This window comes from Dermacentor silvarum, chromosome 1 (genome assembly GCF_013339745.2).
Source record: "Dermacentor silvarum isolate Dsil-2018 chromosome 1, BIME_Dsil_1.4, whole genome shotgun sequence".
Taxonomy (NCBI): domain Eukaryota; kingdom Metazoa; phylum Arthropoda; class Arachnida; order Ixodida; family Ixodidae; genus Dermacentor; species Dermacentor silvarum.
In genome coordinates, this window is record NC_051154.1 from 411,389,817 (window position 1) to 411,408,842 (window position 19,026).

The following is a 19,026-nucleotide window of genomic DNA, read 5'->3' on the forward strand; positions in this document are numbered from 1 at the left end:
CCCAACTCTCTCTTTTAGCATGTCGACGTGTTCTTCTACCCTGGGATTTTATTTGTTTGAAACTGATCCAAGTTTTCGGCAGTTGGAGAGTCGCGAAGTCGTCCCCAAGCTTTGTTTTGATTTTTCCATGCTTGCTTACATTCTTCATTCCACCACGAGATGCGACGTTTATTCGTAAGTCCGTTAGTTTGACGGATACATTTCGTGGCAGCTTCAATTATAAAGCCTGCTATATACGCCACAGCATCTTCTATATTAAAGGAGGCAATATCATTCGTGCTTAAATATGTAAGTTCTTGGAAACGTTCCCAGTTAGCTGTGTCAACCTTCCATCGGGAAGTGTGTGGTGAGCATATACAGTAAAACCTCGGTGATACGGATCTCGCGGGGTCGCGTGAAATATTCGTATCACCCGAAATTCGTATCATTAAAACATACACAATATCAAGAAAAATGAATTTATTTTTACCAGAAAAGATTTCTAATAGTGGAATTCCATTGATACCTTCCTCGCTGCTGCGTTTTCCCAGCTGCTACGTCGCGTTTTCGCGGTCCCGACCTAAATCCCATTGACTTCCATGTATAGTCGAATCTCGATAATGCGAACTCGAAGGCGCCCAAAAATTTGTTCAAATTAAAAGAAGGACTTCTTTTTGAAATATTCGTGCACCATAACACGATGTGCGAACGGTGCAATTAGTGAAATATCGCGGCGCGCAAGCACATATCGAGCGAGGGCCACGAAACTGCCGGCGTTCGCTTCGCGATAACGGCAGAAAACGAAACTTCAGGGAGCGGGCGGCGCAGGCACGGCGAGAGAGAGACACATTGGTTGTGAAGAGGAAGAAGCGGCACGGCGACGGGCGCGCGCGGGGACCGTCGCAGGTGAGGGAGGAGGGCGGCAGGGAAGCGGATTTGGCCTCGGCAACTCTGTCGCTTCGGTGGCTCCCCTCGCCATTCCTCTCAACACCCTCGTAGCCCCCTCACCTTCGACTATCTCCATGTGCATCCGCCGTGCCCGCCGGCCCGGCGCCACTTAGCGCGCTCCCTGAAGTTTCGTTTTCTGCCATTGAAGCGAGCGTTGGCCGGACTGGGCCTCTGCCGTTGCTTCCCTCTGCGTTGCAGCCGCAGCGTTGGCTGAGACGTCGGCACGTATACACGTGTTCCAGCGCCACGCAGAAATGGCGACCTTGGCGTGACGCCGCGGTTCTTTTTTCCTTTTTTTTCTCTGCGCGGCGTTGAGGGGCCTCGCCTAAGCTTTTGCTCTATGGCGGTGACGGAGCAATGCCGGTCGGAGGCGCCGCCACGTGATTTGGCGCGCTGCTGAGAGCATTGTCGGTGCGCAGTATGTTCGAATTAACCATCGCAAATGCTTTCGCGTTCGAACAACCGGGCGTTCCCCGTGATACTTCGCCAATCTATAATGTACCAGCACGTTACGTTGCGTTTGAATGTGGCGGTCAGGTAAATGTAGCGGCGCAGCCAGCTTGTACATTGCAACAAGCGACCGATGTGTTTCAACAAGCGACCGGCACTTTGCAGATACGACGCACCCGCGCGGACCTTATCGTCAAAATGATCTGCGATGTTGACAAAGTGTGTCTAGTGCCAGTAGCTTCGTATGCGCTGTGCCTTCGATGTTTAGTTCGCGTTGAAGCGAGAGACAGCGCAAAGGTCAATTCGCTCGCTGCTGCTGCTGCGTTTCCGTTGCTTCACCTTTCGGGCGAAACTGCGGCTTTTGTTTTTTCTATTTTTTTTCGCGGTCCCTTGAAAAACGTATGAACGGGACGTTTTCTTCTTGTCCAAATCGTCAACGATCGCCTTCTGAAAGGCGCATAAAGTGCGCGCACATGATCTTGGGAATGTTTTCTTAAGCCACTGAACGCCTGAGCACGTCGAGTGCAGGGAGCGTTTTGACCGTCGGGGCTGCGCCTCGGTCGTCGTTGCAGCAGCGGTCCTCGTCTACTTTCTCGCTAAGCATCGGCTAGGCTGTGATGTGGTCCGGTCCGCTCGACGTGGGGACCAATGAGAGATTGCGCAGCCGCGTGACGTAGTCGGTTGCTTGGCAACTATGGATCCCGTCCAGATCCCGCTGTGCCGGCTTGTCTGTGCCGGTGGCCCCGCTAGCTCGGCCGCCGCCGCTGTTGCTCACGCGTTCGTATGATCCGTAGCGGCGCGGCAACACGTTCAGAACAGCCGATTTTTTCCGTATTGTGAGCAATGTATTTCGGCTGGGGAATGTTACGAATTCGTATCACACCGAAATTCGTACCAGCCGGGTTCGTATCACCGGGGTTTTACTGTATCTTGTTTTGTTAAGTTTATTATAACTGGGAAGTGGTCGCTCCCAAAAGGGTTCTTGAGAACGGACCACTCCAGGTACGGCATTAGTTAACTCGACGTGATACTTAAATCTATGGAGGAGCATGTGTTGTGCGCCACGCTGTAGTGCGTTGGCTCTTTCTTATTACCGTATTTATTCGAATCTAGGCCGATAGCTTTTTTCAAATAATCACATACGAAACTCTAGGGTCGGCTTAGATTCGAGGATTTTAAAAAACGCGCCAGTTTTTAACTGAAACTGATAAATATGGTGCATAGTTAGCGCCATCTAGAAAAGTCAGTATCGCAGCCGCTACTAGCCGCGCCAGTAGCCAGCTGAAGTACACGAGCGACGTCGAAATTTTGACCTGCGTCGTATCGGTATGGTGCAGCATCGGCACGCGGTGTGGCGTTATCGTAATGGCACCAAATGGGCGATGCCACTATAGTGCCGCTTTCTAAACGAATACTGTATTTACTCGAATCTAACGCGCACTTTCAACACGACCCTAAATCTGCGTCGGCATTTCAAAATGGCCGCCTCGCACGCGCGTCGTGCCTAGCTACCGTAGCATGTGGAAGCTTCCTCCGTGTGCTGCAGTACACGTGCTTAGGCAATAGTCTACCGTCTGTCTTCACGTTCTCAGCGTCTGCTCCATCTATCAGCATGAAGTACCGAGTTCATCATGATGCCGCATTTAAAAGGAAAGTGATCATCTGTGCGGAGACGGACGGAAATCGGGCCGCATCACGGGCGTTCGGAGAATCCGAAACTTGCGAGCGGGACAGGCGCAAACAGGAGAGGATTTTCGCCAGCAAAGCAATGCGGAACGGTTTCAGTGGACCGAAGCAGGACGTAATCTGCAACGATCCACTCCAGCGATACGATCAGGCTTGGCCCTATCTTGAAAGCAATCTGCGACTGGTAAAGTCCGCCGCGCGCCGTGTTTTCACCGCGGTGAAGCGAGAGGCATGCTAGCACGAAGGCGCGCTTTGTCTCCAGCGTTTTGACAGTTCGTTTCCGCGGTCAACGAGCGAGGTGTGTTCATGTTTGCTTGAGCGTGCGTGACACCGTGCTTGTTAATAGCGGTCTACTAATTTGCTACCGCATTCGATGCATCGCCTTTCAGGCGAAACTGCGACTTTTTTTATTCATCGCAACATCAGTGCATCGTGAGGAAATCTATTTTTCCAAATTTTTCCTCACGGAAAACGGGCGCGCGTTACAATCGAGGAAGCGTGAGAATCGAGTAAATACGGTAGTTGTGCTAGCCGTAGAGGCATCGTCAAACGTTCAAACCGGGCGGAACTTCGGCATCGGTCTGTCGTTGGAGGGGGCCACAGGAGATGGTTTTTTGCGTGCGCCGCAACGTGCGCTCCTTCCAAAAATGCAGCATCTCTAATGCGCTGGATGGTACTGAATATAGCGCACTGTTTGAAGATGTCAGCAGTAAGGAAGATAGCGACGAGGCTAGCAGGGATGGTGACATAGAATGAGCTCGGCATGTTCAAATTTAATAAATGCTGTTTCATTTTGCGAATGCTGTCCTCGCTTTTTCGTTCGGCCTACATTCGAGGTAAGTTTTTTTTTTTCGGACTTCAAACTTTTGGGGGGTCGGCTTAGAATCGGAGTCGGCCTAGATTCGAGTAAATACGGTAAGTATACATGCTCCTGAGGAAAAAAGAAAGTTTTCGATTGGCGACCACTCACATTGCAACGAGTCTCCCCACAATGAGTTATGTGCGTTGAAATCTCCGACAACTATGTATGGAGGCGGAAGTTCATCTTTGCAGTTTTGAAATTTGGTTTTATTAAGCTGATAACTGGGAGGCATGTATATAGAACTGATAGTGACTAGCTTGCCAAACAGCACCCCTTGGACAGCAACTGCCTCTAGGGGCGTACGAAGTTTTAATTCACGGCAGGCAACACCTCTGTCGACTACGATAGCCCCACCACCAGATGACGCAACAGTGTCATCGCGGTCTTTGCGAAAAATAGCATATTTTCTAAGGAATTTGTTTGTGTATGTATGAGGTGTGTTTCTTGAAAACACAACACCTTAGGATTAAACTTGTGTAGGATTTCTTTGACGTAATCAAGGTTGTGTAGGAGTCCTCTGACGTTCCATTGTATTATTTGTGTATTCATGTTGAAAGTGTTTTTTGTGCTGTGTGTTTGAAAGAAACTAACTTAACTTACAGAGCCCTTGTCGGGCCCTGTGATGTGGGATTTTTCTTTTTTGGAGCGATCGCGGGATTCTCGCCGATCCTGAGGCGCTTGTGGCGCCGTCTGGCCGGTTGTTGTGTCCATGGCCTCTTGCGGGGTGCTGGGCACGCGCTCTTGCGAGCGGTTCGTTTTACGTGCGGGCCTCGTCTCGATGGCCGAGATCCCTGAGGCCACCAGCCCGGAGGTCGGTGGCCCCTCGTTCTGATGTGGCGGAGCAGCGCTAGCTGCAGCCGCCGAAGGGGCGGATGGCGTCGCTGGCAGCTCACTGCGTGTGAGCCGGACAGCCGCCGGAAACCGTTGTGTCGCTGCCCCCTGACGCGCCACATCGGCAAAGGTGTTCTTGGGCAGGTATGATACTCGCCTGCGTGCCTCCTTGAATGATATGTTCTCCTTCACTTTGATTGATACTATTTCTTTTTCTCTTTTCCAGGTAGGGCATGACCGCGAGTATGTGGCGTGCTCCCCATCACAGTTCACACAGTGGAGAGAGTTTTCACAATGATTCAGAGAGATGTTTGTTCGCACTGCATTTCGCACACGTCTGACGGCCTCGGCAGTTCTGTGAACTGTGGCCAAGTCTTTGGCATTTGAAGCAACGGAGAGGGTTGGGGATGTACGGCCTTACTCTGATTTTAATGTAACCTGCCTCGATGGTTTCTGGCAGCACACAGGAACCGAATATGAGTATTAGATGCTTAGTGTCGATTTCTTTACCATCACGCTTCATTCTGATTCGTTTTACATTGATTACGTTTTGTTCTTTCCAGTCTTCCAGAAGTTCAGCTTCGGTCAGTTCCATGAGATCATCATCAGAAATCACACCGCGGATGGTGTTCATAGTGCAGTGTGGGGTCACTGAAATGGGTATGTCCCCGAGAGACACTAGGTTACATAGTTTTTCATGTTGCTTTTTGTCATGAAGTTCCAAAAGAAGGTCGCCACTTGCTAGTCTCGTTGCCTTATAGCCTGGGCCAATTGTCTGTGTTAGACTTTTGGAAACGAGGAAAGGCGAGATCATTTTCGTTGTCTTTCCGGGTTTCTCACAGTGTATTACTTGATATCGGGGGAAATTCTCAGTGTTACGACCCAAAAATTTAAATACTTCTTCGGTGCGCCCTCGTTTCTGAGGGCGATCTGAGAGTTTAGGAAAGGATCAATCCATTAGGATTTGCAGTTTACAGCAGTAACGCCAGCCGCTCACCGTGGAGCCCAACAAGGGGACGCCACAGGTCCTATAGTAATTAAGTCCTGCGGACGCCAACTGTACGTTGCCGCTATAACCAAATATGTACAGCCAAGGTTGGTTGTACCACACAAGGTTAACCCTTGCTGCCAGGACGATCGGAAGTGAAAAGAAATGAAGAGAAGACAGGAAAGATTTAAAGTGGGAGAGAAAGACGAAGGTTGGAGGGAGAGAGAGAGACAGGAAAAGGCAACTACCGATTTCCCCCGGGTGGGTCAGTCCGGGGGTGCCGTCTACGTGAAGCCGAGGCCAAAGGGGTGTGTTGCCTCCGCCGAGAGGCCTTAAAGGTCCAAACACTCGGCATCAGCTAAACCCCCAGGATCCCTTTTTCCCCGGACACGGCTAAGCTGCGCACGGTTAAACGCGGGAGGGTCCAACCCTCGTGTGCTCGGGTACGTGGTGGCGCAACTCACCAAACACCTGCTCACGCAGACGCCCCTGCGGGGGTATTTACCATATTCCGAGCCTCCCTATGGAAACTGCTTCCAGATATAAGGAACATTCTTTAAATCGCCGTACTGCTACAATGAACGCTCCGAATACTTCGAACTCGGTCACGGTAAAGTGAGGGCACTCGCGAAGTGCCACAGCACGGCAGCGCGACCAAACTGGGATCACGGCAGCAAACACACCGGTCCAGTCCAACCGCGACAGTGATACAGCCTACGAGATGGGAGAGCGACTGCCTCGCACGGATTTCGGAAGCCGTGAAGAAGGTCACGCGTTGTTGCGGCTCGAGGTGGCGTTTGGGCAAAGAATCCACCAAGCCCATCGATGAATACTTCCAATAGTAGGAAATAGGAAAATGGTTCAATTTACATTATGTACAATAACCCCTGGCACGGAAACCCATTTCATCAGGAGCATATTCAACGTCTCAGTTCGTATCAGGTCACGTCAACACCTCTCTACTGCACCACCGGTCTCCGCTTTTAATCCCTTCGTCTTCCCTAGGAGACTCGACTGGGGAATCTGCTGACCTTGGTGCGGCCAATTAGAGGGGTTGTATTGTTCACCGAACTCCGCCTCTACTGTTGCATCCTCGCCCTCGCATTTGCTGCCACTGCGTGGTCATCTGGGAAACCGAGATCGTTGTCGTTCCCACGGAAGTAATTCCTGGAAGTTGGCCTCTCGCCTCAATCCGGTCGACTCGTCATGGCCGGTGTCGGGCGCTGTCGCCGTCTGGGCGACGCTGATCAAAGGCGCTGCCTCGGGGCAACATCCAAAGGTGCGCACTCCCGATTTGGGACGCTTGTCTGCCCGCCACCGTCGGTGTCGACCACTGTCGCCGTCTGGGCGACGCTGATGAAAGGGGCTGCCTCGTGGTAAACGTCCAAGGTATACTCTGGACCAGGTTGAGACGTAGCAGCGTGGTCAAGCGTTTTAAAGGCAAGCCTCCAGGGCAGAGGTGTGACGTGTACAGCATAATCAGCATGGCGCGGGGCGTGCGCCGGTGTGATATCGGATGCCACGACGGCATCACTTTTGTTTTTTGCGCAATTGTCCGTGAGGCACGTTGTGCATTACACCTGTTTCAACAATTTGGAACGTCCATCTATGTCTTTCCACCATGGAAACAACTGCTGCTCAAGAGTTTGTGTCGACACATCTCTATGCGGCCGGAGTGTGCGAGAACACTGCACCACGTGCTGCCGCCATGCAATGTTGCAAAGGATCGGCAGTCACTGTGCCGTTTTCAGATCAAGGTTCAGTGTGCGCATTTGCCGATTGCTGATAACAGTTTGCGGTGAGGATTTACCTTTCGAACATCGCATTTTTAGGCATGAAATGCCTTTAGCTTCTGTTGTCAGTGACCTTCAAGTGATTTTGAGGCAAAAGCCAGAGCCATTATTCGGGCACTAAAACAAGAACATCCGGGCATCGTTCCGAGAGCAAAATGAGATCATCCAGGCAACCAGTCAAAAGTTAGGCAAGTGCGGTCTCTGGCCCCCAACACTTTGTACAGAACCGCATTACATACGCTAGTTACTGTCCAAACAAGTTACAAAAAATATTGCTTCCGAGTTCTTTCTAATGTTTGTTCACAATATCACTCAAGCTGTAACTTCTAGTACACTGAAGTTTTAATTGTCATATACAGGGCACCATACACTTGACTGTCATCTTTTGGTGCTGAGACAGGGTTGCCTGTGCTCTTTTCAACGCTAGCAGTGCGCGAGTTCCACCTCCTTCGAGAGATGGCGCCACGCTGTGTGACTAGACCGTCAGCGTCCGGCCCGTTGCGGATGGTTCTGTGCTGTGCCCCGCTGGATGAACTTTACCTTAAAGTTTGAATTTAAAAAACCCACCATATCCAGACTTTGCAGAACTACCGCTGCGGCAGCAGCACGCATGACTTATCACTGTGGAATTCGTGGGTCCACACTGAACGCGTTTCATTCATGCTCGCACGGTTACACTTGTTTGGGGATGGACTCAATTCGGACGTTCTGCAAGCTGAAGCCACTTTCGAAACTAACAGCATCTGTGTAGAGTCCGCAATTACTGATGCTGGGCCCCGAGAGGAAGGACAGAGAACGAAGGGACGTACCGGCCGCAAGGCGTCGCAGCGGCATGCAATAAAGGATGCGCAGACTTTTTAGGGTAGTTGAGAAGACAGGGTGACTGGTTCCAACAGGGAGTTGGTTCCTAAATACGACACATGGTCTGCCTGGTGACACACGGTCTGCCTGGCCGTTTAAACGCCGTATCGTTAGTATTGTAACAGACATGCGGCCGGGCACATTCACGTACAATTTGCAGTACAAATGCACTAATGGCGGCACACACGCTGCGGTGTGTCCATTTATATCTTTTCTTGAATAAAAATGCACTACAGGCACTTCAAAGCACACAAGGTGCACCATGGCCTCGCGTTCAGGCCACGCGGGCTTCTAGGGTTGGCGTTGCGGATGAGTATATCAAAGACTGCAGTAGGGTTTACACTTGGGCTTGTTGGTTTTCCATTTAAAACATGTAGCATTGTGCGCAAACAACATGGACAAAGTTCCCTCTTTTGTCCATGTTGTTTTCGCGCAATGCTACACGTTCTTAATATCAAAGACCATTCCACAGCGCAAGCGACTTTGCAACATTCATGAGCAAAAAATAAGTTAACTTTTGTGCATTCGTCATGGCCTTGGAAAAGCATATTGGTGAGTTACTGCTTTTTACGATCTCACAAAACTGTGTGAGATGTGCGGAGATCTTAGATAAACTTTAAATAGGCCGATTTTATATTTAAAATTATCTAATGATCGAACTATTTTACAATCCCCTTCGAGTTGGATATATCCCGGATTGACTGTAGTGGATATCATTTGAACGTTTGCCATTCGATTCTAGTATTGGCACAGCCCTACTGTAACCTACCCTTTGTGAGGTTCCACTCAATGGCAGTGAGCGTGGCCTTCTCCAATGGGTCGCCCACCAGGCCGTCATCCAGCTGGGCCAAGGACTGACAGGAGGCCAACACCTGGATGCTCTCAGCAGGAGCCTCCGAGACGGCACAGATCTCGGGACACCCCCTGCACCATCACATGAAAGCCTTGATGCTTGAAGGCACGCTCCCTCTTATAGAAACATTTTAGTACAGTAGGCTCTCAATGATTCAAACTCAAGGGGGCCCCAGGATTTTGTTTGAATTATCTGAAGTTCTCATAAATATGACTCGGGGCAACATGCCAACTTGTGTTATAATGCAACATTCACATATATTCAATAATACATTCGAACCCATGTACAGTCGAATCTCAATAATTCGAACTCAATGGGCCCGAAAATTTGTTCGAATTAAAAGAAGTTCGAATTAAAAGAAGGATGTATTTTTGAAGTATTTGTGCACCATAGCACGATGCACGAACGGTGCGAGTCGTGAAATATCGCGGCTCCAGCCGGCCTGGTGCCAGCTTAGCCCGCTCCCTGAAGTTTCGTTTTCTGCCGTTATACGGAAGCGAGCGTTGGCCAGCATGGGCAGTTTCGTTGGCTGGACTGGGACACCGCCGCTGCTTCCCTCTGCGCCACAGCCGCAGCGTGCAAGGTCGACCCGTGACTAGAAAATAGAGGAAGCATAAAGGAGAAGGGTTCACTGCTATTTTCTCCGCGTGGCTGAGACGTCGGCACGTATACACGCGTGTTCCGGCGCAACACAGAAACGCTTACCTTGCCATTCGAGAGAGGGTGAAATTTCCGCCACGCGTTTTTTTGGTTTTTGTTGGCGTGCGGCATTGAGGGGGAGGGGTCTCTCCTATGTTTTTGCTCTATGGCGGTGTCGGAGCAATGCCAGTCAGAGGCGCTGATACGTGATTTGGCGCGCTGCTGAGAGCATTGTCAGTGCGCGGTATGTTCGAATTTAGTGTCGCAAATGCTTTCGCATTCGAATTACTAGGCGTTTTTGCCCATTGGAATACACATTACTTTAACGAGACCACAGAGTCAGTTCAAATAAACCAGAAGTTCGAATTAAGCGTGTTCGAATTAACGAGATTCGACTGCATAACAAACTCAACAGTTCCGCGAAAAGTGGTCGTTATATCAGTAGTTCGTTATATAGGGACTCGCCCTTAAAAACGCTTAAAAATTGACTGCTCGTAAGCTCACATCAGTAGTTACAATTTGGCAGAACTACGGTCTGAAAACCAAATTTTCAGTGTCATTTTTATTCCCCGTGCGTTCCCGCACCTAGCTGTAAACTTCCGTTAGAAACGTCCATCTAAAGAATTAAGTGCGGCGTCGTGTAGCTCTTTCAAAATGGCGCCCGGTTCCGATCACCAGTCACTTCGAAACTGCAAGTGCAGCCGCAATTTTTTACTCAAGCTTGTTATATATTTTACTACCAGTTGGACATGACTGTATTCTGCACACGAGAGCGAAGCCTTCTAGTTGGCCGGAAACGTAAATTTTGGAAACTATTGCAGCATGCCGCCATTCTGTGAAGGTCTCGGACATCATGGTCTCGGCATTGCAATCACGTCAGCCACACAATAGCCGTAAAATTATGTTATCTATGTCGCTTCCGGCGAAAAAAAAAAAAAAATGCGATGTTCGAAAGGTGAAACGTCACCACGAACCGTTATCAACAATCAGCAACATGTAAACGAAGCGCCGCCGAACCGTGATCTCCTGATAATGCATAGTAACCGCCGACCCTTTACAACATTGCGTGGCGGCACCATGTGGGGCAGCGTTCTTGTTGACTCGGGCCACGTTGACAGGAACGCTTGAGCGACTGTTGTTCCAATTGGGGAAAGATAAATGGTCGTTCCAAATTGTTGAAACAGGCATAATGCGCATGCCTCATTTCATTCACTCTCATTTTTGCACAATTGTGCAAAAATGAGAGTGACGCCATCGTGGCATCCGATACCACACTGGTGCACGCGGCAGCGCACATCGCGCGGCATGCTCTGAACGCGACACTCCTCCAACCTGGAGGCATGCCGCATTCGGTTTGCATTGTTCCGAAGCTTGTTCTTGGCTTTCATGATGGTCAGCAGTGTGCTCTTAGATATCTGATATTTCAGAGCATGAACTTCTATTGCAGCCATAATTTCTCCTTTACGGAAAAAATTGGATACTTCCCTCGAGGCGGCATGATGCAAGCGGTGGCACAGCCGGTGATGGAACGATAAAGCGCGTTGGCGTGCGGAGTTGGCCGAGGGTCACACGCATCATTTTTTGTACAGGCTGCGCCTGCCACCCCAATCACCTCAGTGGTTTCGTTTTTTTTCTTTATTTTATTCTCTCTCAACACACGATTGTGCTGGTTCGTGCGATTTGGCCGCTTTGACACGTGCGCACAGCGGGAAAAGGATAGATAGCCGAGGGTTACACGCGTCCTTAATTTTTTATAAACAACCTTCTGTCGGATATCACGTCATCCATTCGCCCCTTTTTGGAGACGACTGAATAATCTGTCACAAAATCTAGTCACCATGAGATCATATCGCTCTGCAGTAAGACTTTGATCGCATAACAACCTGGTGCTCAGCTTGGCTGATGACCTTAAATGTTGATATGTGTAACAAAATGACTTTCACTCGAAAGCGATCGGCCTCTATGTTTGAATACTTCCTTGATGGTAATCCTGTCCATCCAACTTCATCTTATAAGTACTAAGGCATCCACCTCACATCCCACCTTTCTTGGTCTACTCATATTAGCAAGATAACAGCAGACGCATCTTGTATGCTAAGTTACCTAAAGCGCAATCTTCACGACACCCCCCCTGCCACGCGGAAGTTTGCCTACCAAACATTTGTACGTCCTAAACTCAAATATGCATCTCCCATATGATCACCTGAACAAGCCTATCTAATTCGATGTTTAGAAACAGTTTAAAACCGTGCCGCACATTTCATCGTCAGTGACTGCAGCAGACATTCCAGTGTGACTAGAATCAAACAATCGCTATCACTTTGAAAAAAAGAAAGTTAAGCGAAAACTGACAAGCTATTTTAACGTTGCTCAATAAAAGTGTGTTGACTGTGGTTCGTGTGATGTCGAAAGATGCTGCTCCCCATAATGCACATGTTATGTGGGGCAGTCAGTATCGCTCAATGCCACAGGAAGCTTTGCTAACGAGTTTGTCACCAAGTAAGCCTGTTTTGGATGATACGATTTTTGGATGATACGATTTATTTTCTGGTTCCCGTGAAGATTGTATCAACGAGGTTCCACTGCATGCAACAGCTTTTGTTAATATTGATCTTTATTGAAATTCGGAGACCCCATTTACACTACCAAGGCCTAATTTGGTCTTTCTGTGTGGACATTTCCAGATATTATCGCTGGTAAAATGCTTGATAGAACAGGCAAAACTATAGCCTAGAAACTGAAGGAGAGCTCACGCCTTGTCTCGAACAGGTTCAATGTTCCCGTGATGCAAAAGAAACCAGAGATCCAGCAACTCACTTGAGCCCTGCTATGCCCTCAACAACGAGACTGTCCGAGGTGAGTGTCCCAGTCTTGTCAAAGCAGCAGATTTCAATCTTGCCAGCAAATGGGATCCGGAAGGGCTCCGTGCAGTACACCCCTGCAAGGTACAACAATCGGGAAGGGTGGCTGGCAGTGCCAAGGGTGTGCAGCTTGCTCCGAATTTTGATTAGTCCTACCATGTTGCCATTCACAAAGAAGGTGCCTGGCTAACACAATAGCTATCTTGGACAGTTAGGGCCTACAACAAAACGAAAACCAAAAGAAGAACAAAACCGCCTTTATGTTTATGACAATGCAACAGAGGGCAAAAGAGAAGAATGTGCAAATGAGCTGTAAGGCATTATAAAAGAAAATCTAGTCGATATATCAGTGTTGCTACTGGCCCATGCCCATTCGGGGTGGCTTTCGGCACAGCCAAAAATGCATTTTCGAGCAGGAAAATGAACTTTCAGAGAAGGTTGATTAAAGCGATTGCTAACAATATTATATGGGGCTTCTACAGTGGGCAATGCATGTGAAAGTAGTAAATGGGCACTAGTTCACAGATTCAATCAACACTAAAAATGCCCCCCCCCCCCCCCCCCCTCTTTCATCGCAGCCCTTACTGTGTACCGCTATGAAGCGGTGGCATGCTACAATGTGCTTAAAAAGCACTACAGTGGCTTAAAAAAGCATGAAAGTACTTGGACGTGCTACGTACAGCATTCGGAAGCGTGTTGAAAACCTTCAGCATGACCTTGCTCCTATAAATGTGTCCTTTCAGATGTGTCTTTCGAAAAATGTTACTGACAACAGCATAAAAAATTTACTTAATATTACCCTGTGTTGCGACTCACTGATAACATTCTACTTGAAATACTGCGATGGTCGACCCTGCCGTAGCGGTTGGTTTTCGCTCGTCACGCAGCTCGATATAGGCGCATGACCTTTGACTGTGCAGATGTAACGCTGTCAGATTAGGCTGTTATTAGAGAATTCAGTTTCGAGTTTTCGGCCTACATGCAAGCCTTCGCAATTCTGCACAGTAAATGCAAAAACAAAGTTCGTGAAAGCGTTCGGGGTAGTTGCCGGCATGTCACACGCAGACAGAATCTCGGCTTCCGGACACCAGTCAAGCCCGTGACCTCACGCCCAATCACCGAAGCATTTTACTGGTCTGAACATAATGGTCGCCATCTTGCCGCGACGACCTGCCCGCCACTGTGTCACCTGCCAAGGCACCATGCCTTGGCATGTAGGACACACATAGCACCCACTTGAGCAGTGGGATTTGATCTGACAAGTGTAGTTTGGCTCCCTAAGCTCCCACTCTTTCCGGTAGTGTTTCTAGTTGTGATCCGTCACTAGTTGTGCCTCCCCCCGCTGGACTGCTGTGAAGGACACTGACCGAGTCGGGTCAATGCAAGCAACGAGGTGTGCACAGCCAGGGAGAGCTCGATGGGCAGCTCAGGGGGCACCACCGAAGTGAGGATCAGTGCACACTCCAGGAACAGCTTGTAGCGGTTGCGTGTGGGGTCCTCAGTACCTACACAGCGAGAAGGAAGACATGCTACAACTGCTGCTGCAACAATCACACGGCTTGTGATCTTGTAGTTTGCTTTGCTCACAAGCACAGCACAGGACAAGAGCTGACTCTCAACTATGCTCATACAGCATAGACCGTTTATAACGCAAGACCCAAAATAACATTTTTCAAAGGCTGCACAGATGCAAAACACGTAGAACAAGCAGCCACGCACATCTGAGAATAGAAGCATGCAACTGAGATTTTTGCATCCATTAAAATTGTTTAATGCTGAACGGTTAACATCTGAGGATCCACGGTCTTCGCATAAAGCAAAGTAACACCGAAAAAAAAAAGGAAAAAAAGTCCACACTAAATTTTCCAATCTGGTCGATTATTTGGAATTCCCCCGGCACTGCCAAGAACTGCACGGCACTAATGTAGAATGGCGACCTAAATTTCCAATGATATGCAGTGTCTCACTCGATTTCTCGGACTGATCAGTGAGCCTACAATGTCGAAAACATGGCAACTGCGAACCAAGTTGCCACCATTTGAATATTTCCCATGCCGGCTGTGCCCTCACTTTGGTGGTCAAGGTGGTTCCTCTGCTTTCCAAGTGCCACACAGTCACTGCAATGCATTTGGTTGACTCAGTACCAAACCGCAATTTTAGTCGTCGACTCCTGCAGAGGCACGCAGGCCTTGCCTACGGAGTGGTGTCTGGTGGCATGCCGTCGTGGGAAGCTCGCCCTTGCTATGTTGGTACACGCGTAGAACCCTACAAGTATACGGCCGACAGCACCCTCGGGGTACTGTGCGAAGACACTGAGGTTGGCACACACCCAGTAGCCAGATTTAATTGTTATAACGGCAGCATGGGAACATTGTAGTAGACAGTTAATTTTACCATAGAACACACAACATTTAATGGTGCATTATATCCGATATATTGTTAAAACCAGTATTGCTCAAGTGGGTTCATTTGTGTATTGAATGTGGCGGTGAATGGGAGTTGGATACACGCACAGTATGGTGGTGCACTTTTGCATGGGATGTTACGTCAGTTGGTTTAGACAATAATGCCATATATCTGACTCCGTATAGAACTTAAACAATGCAACCTATCGCTGCAGAAGGTGCTGACAGTGTTGCCCACTTCAGCTGCAGTGATTTTCCAACACTAATGGCGCTCTTTGCCGCAAAGCGACCACTGCACAGTGCTTATTCAGGGCCCTTACACGAAGCACTAAAATGGCCTCCCTTTAATTGGCAAGATGCCAGGCCGGTTGATTTTGTTGCTCACATGACACGACCACCAGCAAAAGCCACCAGCCCAAACAAGAATTTTTGAATGCCTTAGAATGAGCTCCTTCTTGCGTACCTTTGTTTACATTGTTCATTTTACAACTGTTTCTTTGCTTACTTGTCTATATTTATTTTGACATTAAGCTGTGTTGCTTCTTTATTAGATGTTGACTTGCTTTGACACTGTTTATTTGTACTATGTACTCCCACAATAGCCCAGTGACCGGCTCCAACATGTAAAAAAGTTGCAGTTTCACCCAAAAGCCGAATTGCGATAGGAAATTAGTAGACAGCTATACAAAGTAAGGATATCATCTTTAACGGCTGTATAAACTTGTAAACATTCGCTCACTAACTAAATTAACAAGCACGATGTCTCGCGTGCACAGGCAAACATGAACACACACCTCACTTGACACACTCGCAGTCAGAATGCTGGCGTGAGGAAGAGCGGCAGCGAGCGAATGGTGCTGCGGCTCGCTTTACGCAAATTAAGCGGCTAGAACACAGCACACACAAAGCTACCAGCCCTCAGCATACCTAGACTTTGTACCCATCGCAGATCACGTTCTGAAGTTTCAAGATAGAGCCTGCGTAGCCGCACTAAGCCGGCGCGCTTCCTCCCTCGTGCGCACGAGCTCGAGCCACCATCCTCAGCTCACCCTCGCAAGCTTTCACTGGCACCCACAGCAAACAGCGCGCAGCCACCATGTTATCTAACTTGGACTTCGTACAAAACATCACGGTGGCAGCAGAAATATGCCTGGAGTGTCCATATAGTTGCAATAAAAATAAAATAAAATGAAGCGCACCTTTGATCCAAACATAGGAGGCGGCAGCAACAGCAAACAGAAGCAAGAACAGGATGAATGCAAATGTCTCGAGGTTGTTGGCTGTCACCCGCTTGACTCCAAACAGGATGGTGCGCAGCAGCTTGCCCTGGGCCGTGCCAAAGCTTGTCTTCAGCACGTATGCCACACAACCATTGTCCGAGGCTGGAAATGTACAAACACCAGCGTGACATCAAGCCCTTGGGGAGTTCGATATATCATGGAAACACACCATCCCATAAGATAAGACATTTCTATTGCTAGCTGCATAAAAAAAAAGCATTCACAAGTAAGACATTGCACTAAAAAAACAATAACAAGTTTCGGGGTGTGAATACACAAGATAATGTAATACGAGGGTCAGTGAAATGAAAACAAAATGTGTAACAGCAAATGTGTAACAAAAAAACAAAAGATGGCACCAGATGTACATTGCAGGGAGCCTACATGCAAGCGCTGTTTTAGGGTGGTGACAATAAAAAAATTTCGACCGCTATTTACCACCAAATTTGGTGAGTAGCCCTTTCGATTCCCAATCTCGCTAGAAGTTGCAGCGCATTCCTGCTTTTAACAGCGGAGCTGTTTAAGCTGGCCATAATGTGTACTGCCTGTGTTGCCTAGCAACCACCTCGCGGAGCAGCGTGTGCTTTGCCTCCTCTCCGTGCCGTGCACATGTTGCCTTGACATGGGACGTTAAGGAGAGGGAAGGAGAGCATGCGCGCGGCGCGGCGCGTGCTATCTTGAAGCTCGTTGCGCGGCCAAGCGAGAACCTGCGTGTCGGCGGCGAGATGATTCGGAATACCGTGCCTAGCAGCGCTTGGCATTTCCTAGCAAAACTTAGCCAAACCTAGTAAAACCTGGAAGAAGCTAGGCCGATCACCAGCACTGCTGTTTACTCCAGCCTTGCACCACTAGATCAAGCTGCCCACTTTTTTTTCCTTTCTTTTTTGTCACGCTCTGATTGAATGCCTAATATATGTTGGCACGCGATCTATTAAATTTCCTTTATTTAGTTTTGCACCAATGCGCACACGAAACCTGCATACATCTTAAATATACTAGTTGCCTTTTCCTTTGTGGGAATCCTCGTGTCCCATGACCGCCGCACGCGCAGCGAACATCGCGGCAGACGCATGCGCGCCAGGGAGAGTTGGGAGAGGGGAAACTTTCCTTCCGCGGGTGGCACACGGGAATCGCAAGCGCGATCAGCGCCACCGGGTGGGTCACATGAGATCCCGCTGACATCGCCCGGGTCTCTTTGGTCCCCAGCAAGCGGCGATAGCGGAAGTCTCCGCCGCCGCTCCCGTATTCCCGCACGTGGTTAGTCAACCGCGTTCTTGCCGCGGCAATCGCCACGGCCGCCCGTATTCCCCAGTTGGTAAGCCGGAAGCCCTTCTTTACCTAGTGTATTATTCTCTTCGAGGGAACCCTCAGCGATGTCAACTATAGCTAGCTGGCCTGCTCGAAGTGTTAGTTGAAGTCGTAATAAATGCTGTCCGAGTGTACACGTGGTTGTCGTCTATTGTTTCCTCGAGCTTGTACCGGACCGCGGCTGATGCGCAGGCATGCGCCAACCGCAGGGCTCGGTGTGTCGAGGCAGGGTGCCGTGGGCAATCCCCCCCCCCCCCCCCCCCCCCCGATACCTTTTATTTTAGCACATTAAACATTTTTTCCTTTTCTACTGCATGTCGTGCTCCACATATAAAGCAACAAGTTATAAGGCACGATTGCGTGCTCGTGCTAGTATCATCTCACGCCAAAATTGTGAACTGCATTAAGAATTGTCGTTGCCTTCCGCTTGTACGTAACATATAAAGGGTGCTTTTCGAAGTGTGCTGTAATAAAGACTGTGCTTACTAGCCTGTTTAACTAAAACGTAGAGATGCATTGGCGTCACCCGCCAATTTAGCTGGCGGCGGCAAGTACCCTCACAAAAGTTGTCACCTAAAACAGCACTTGCATGTAGGCTCGGCTCCCTAGTACATTGGCAAACATGTTCCTAACAGTGCGCCAGATGCTCACTAGGTGGCTGTATCGCGCAGGTGCAGGCCAGGTGATATTTGGGCCACAAATCGGGCCAGAAATTGGGCCAGGTGGTATTAGTGGGAGATATGAACGCGCACATGAATGATTTATACCGATATACCGATTACAACGGCTCTCTAGTGCTGGATCTGTGTGATGAACAGAACCTTATAGTAGTTAACAGGGAGAATAAGTGTCATGAACAGGTAATGTGGCAATGCGGAAACAGGCAGTCATGTATTGACTAAGCCTCAGTCTCAGAAATGGTCTACGAATAGCAAGACCAAATAATAATAAACAAACATGGAAAAAATAGTCTGTGTAGCGATCACAGACGTTTAACATTAAAGTTTGGGAGAGATACACCAAACATGAACCAATAGCATCAGAACTTCTAAACATGAATGAAGAGCAAATAACTCGGATCGCAAAAAACACAGAAGAAAATTGAGGCTTTTCCTACAGCAGTCTGGGAATATGAGGAACTGGTAGACATTATGCAGCAGGAAATACGACAGGAAAAAAATTGTTGGATTGGAAAGAGGAAACCACGTAAGTGGTGGAACAAGGAAATAAAGCAAGCTATAGAAGAGCGTAAGCTGGCGTCTAGGGATCATCGAGAAGCCAA

The 19,026-nt window shown here is 48.8% G+C and overlaps 1 protein-coding gene across 1 annotated transcript in view; it reads right to left on the reverse strand.

Annotated features, from left to right (window-relative positions):
• The window catches only part of LOC119447187 (endoplasmic reticulum transmembrane helix translocase), a 265,907-nt gene that overhangs the window by 166,002 nt on the left and 80,879 nt on the right, over positions 1 to 19,026 (reverse strand). Inside the window, exons 7-10 of the mRNA XM_049663732.1 lie at positions 16,356 to 16,538; positions 14,119 to 14,256; positions 12,708 to 12,828; positions 9,168 to 9,322 (exon numbers count right to left, since the gene is read on the reverse strand). Of these exons, the coding sequence (XP_049519689.1) occupies positions 9,168 to 9,322; positions 12,708 to 12,828; positions 14,119 to 14,256; positions 16,356 to 16,538 (597 nt within the window). The remainder of the gene's footprint in view (positions 1 to 9,167; positions 9,323 to 12,707; positions 12,829 to 14,118; positions 14,257 to 16,355; positions 16,539 to 19,026) is intronic.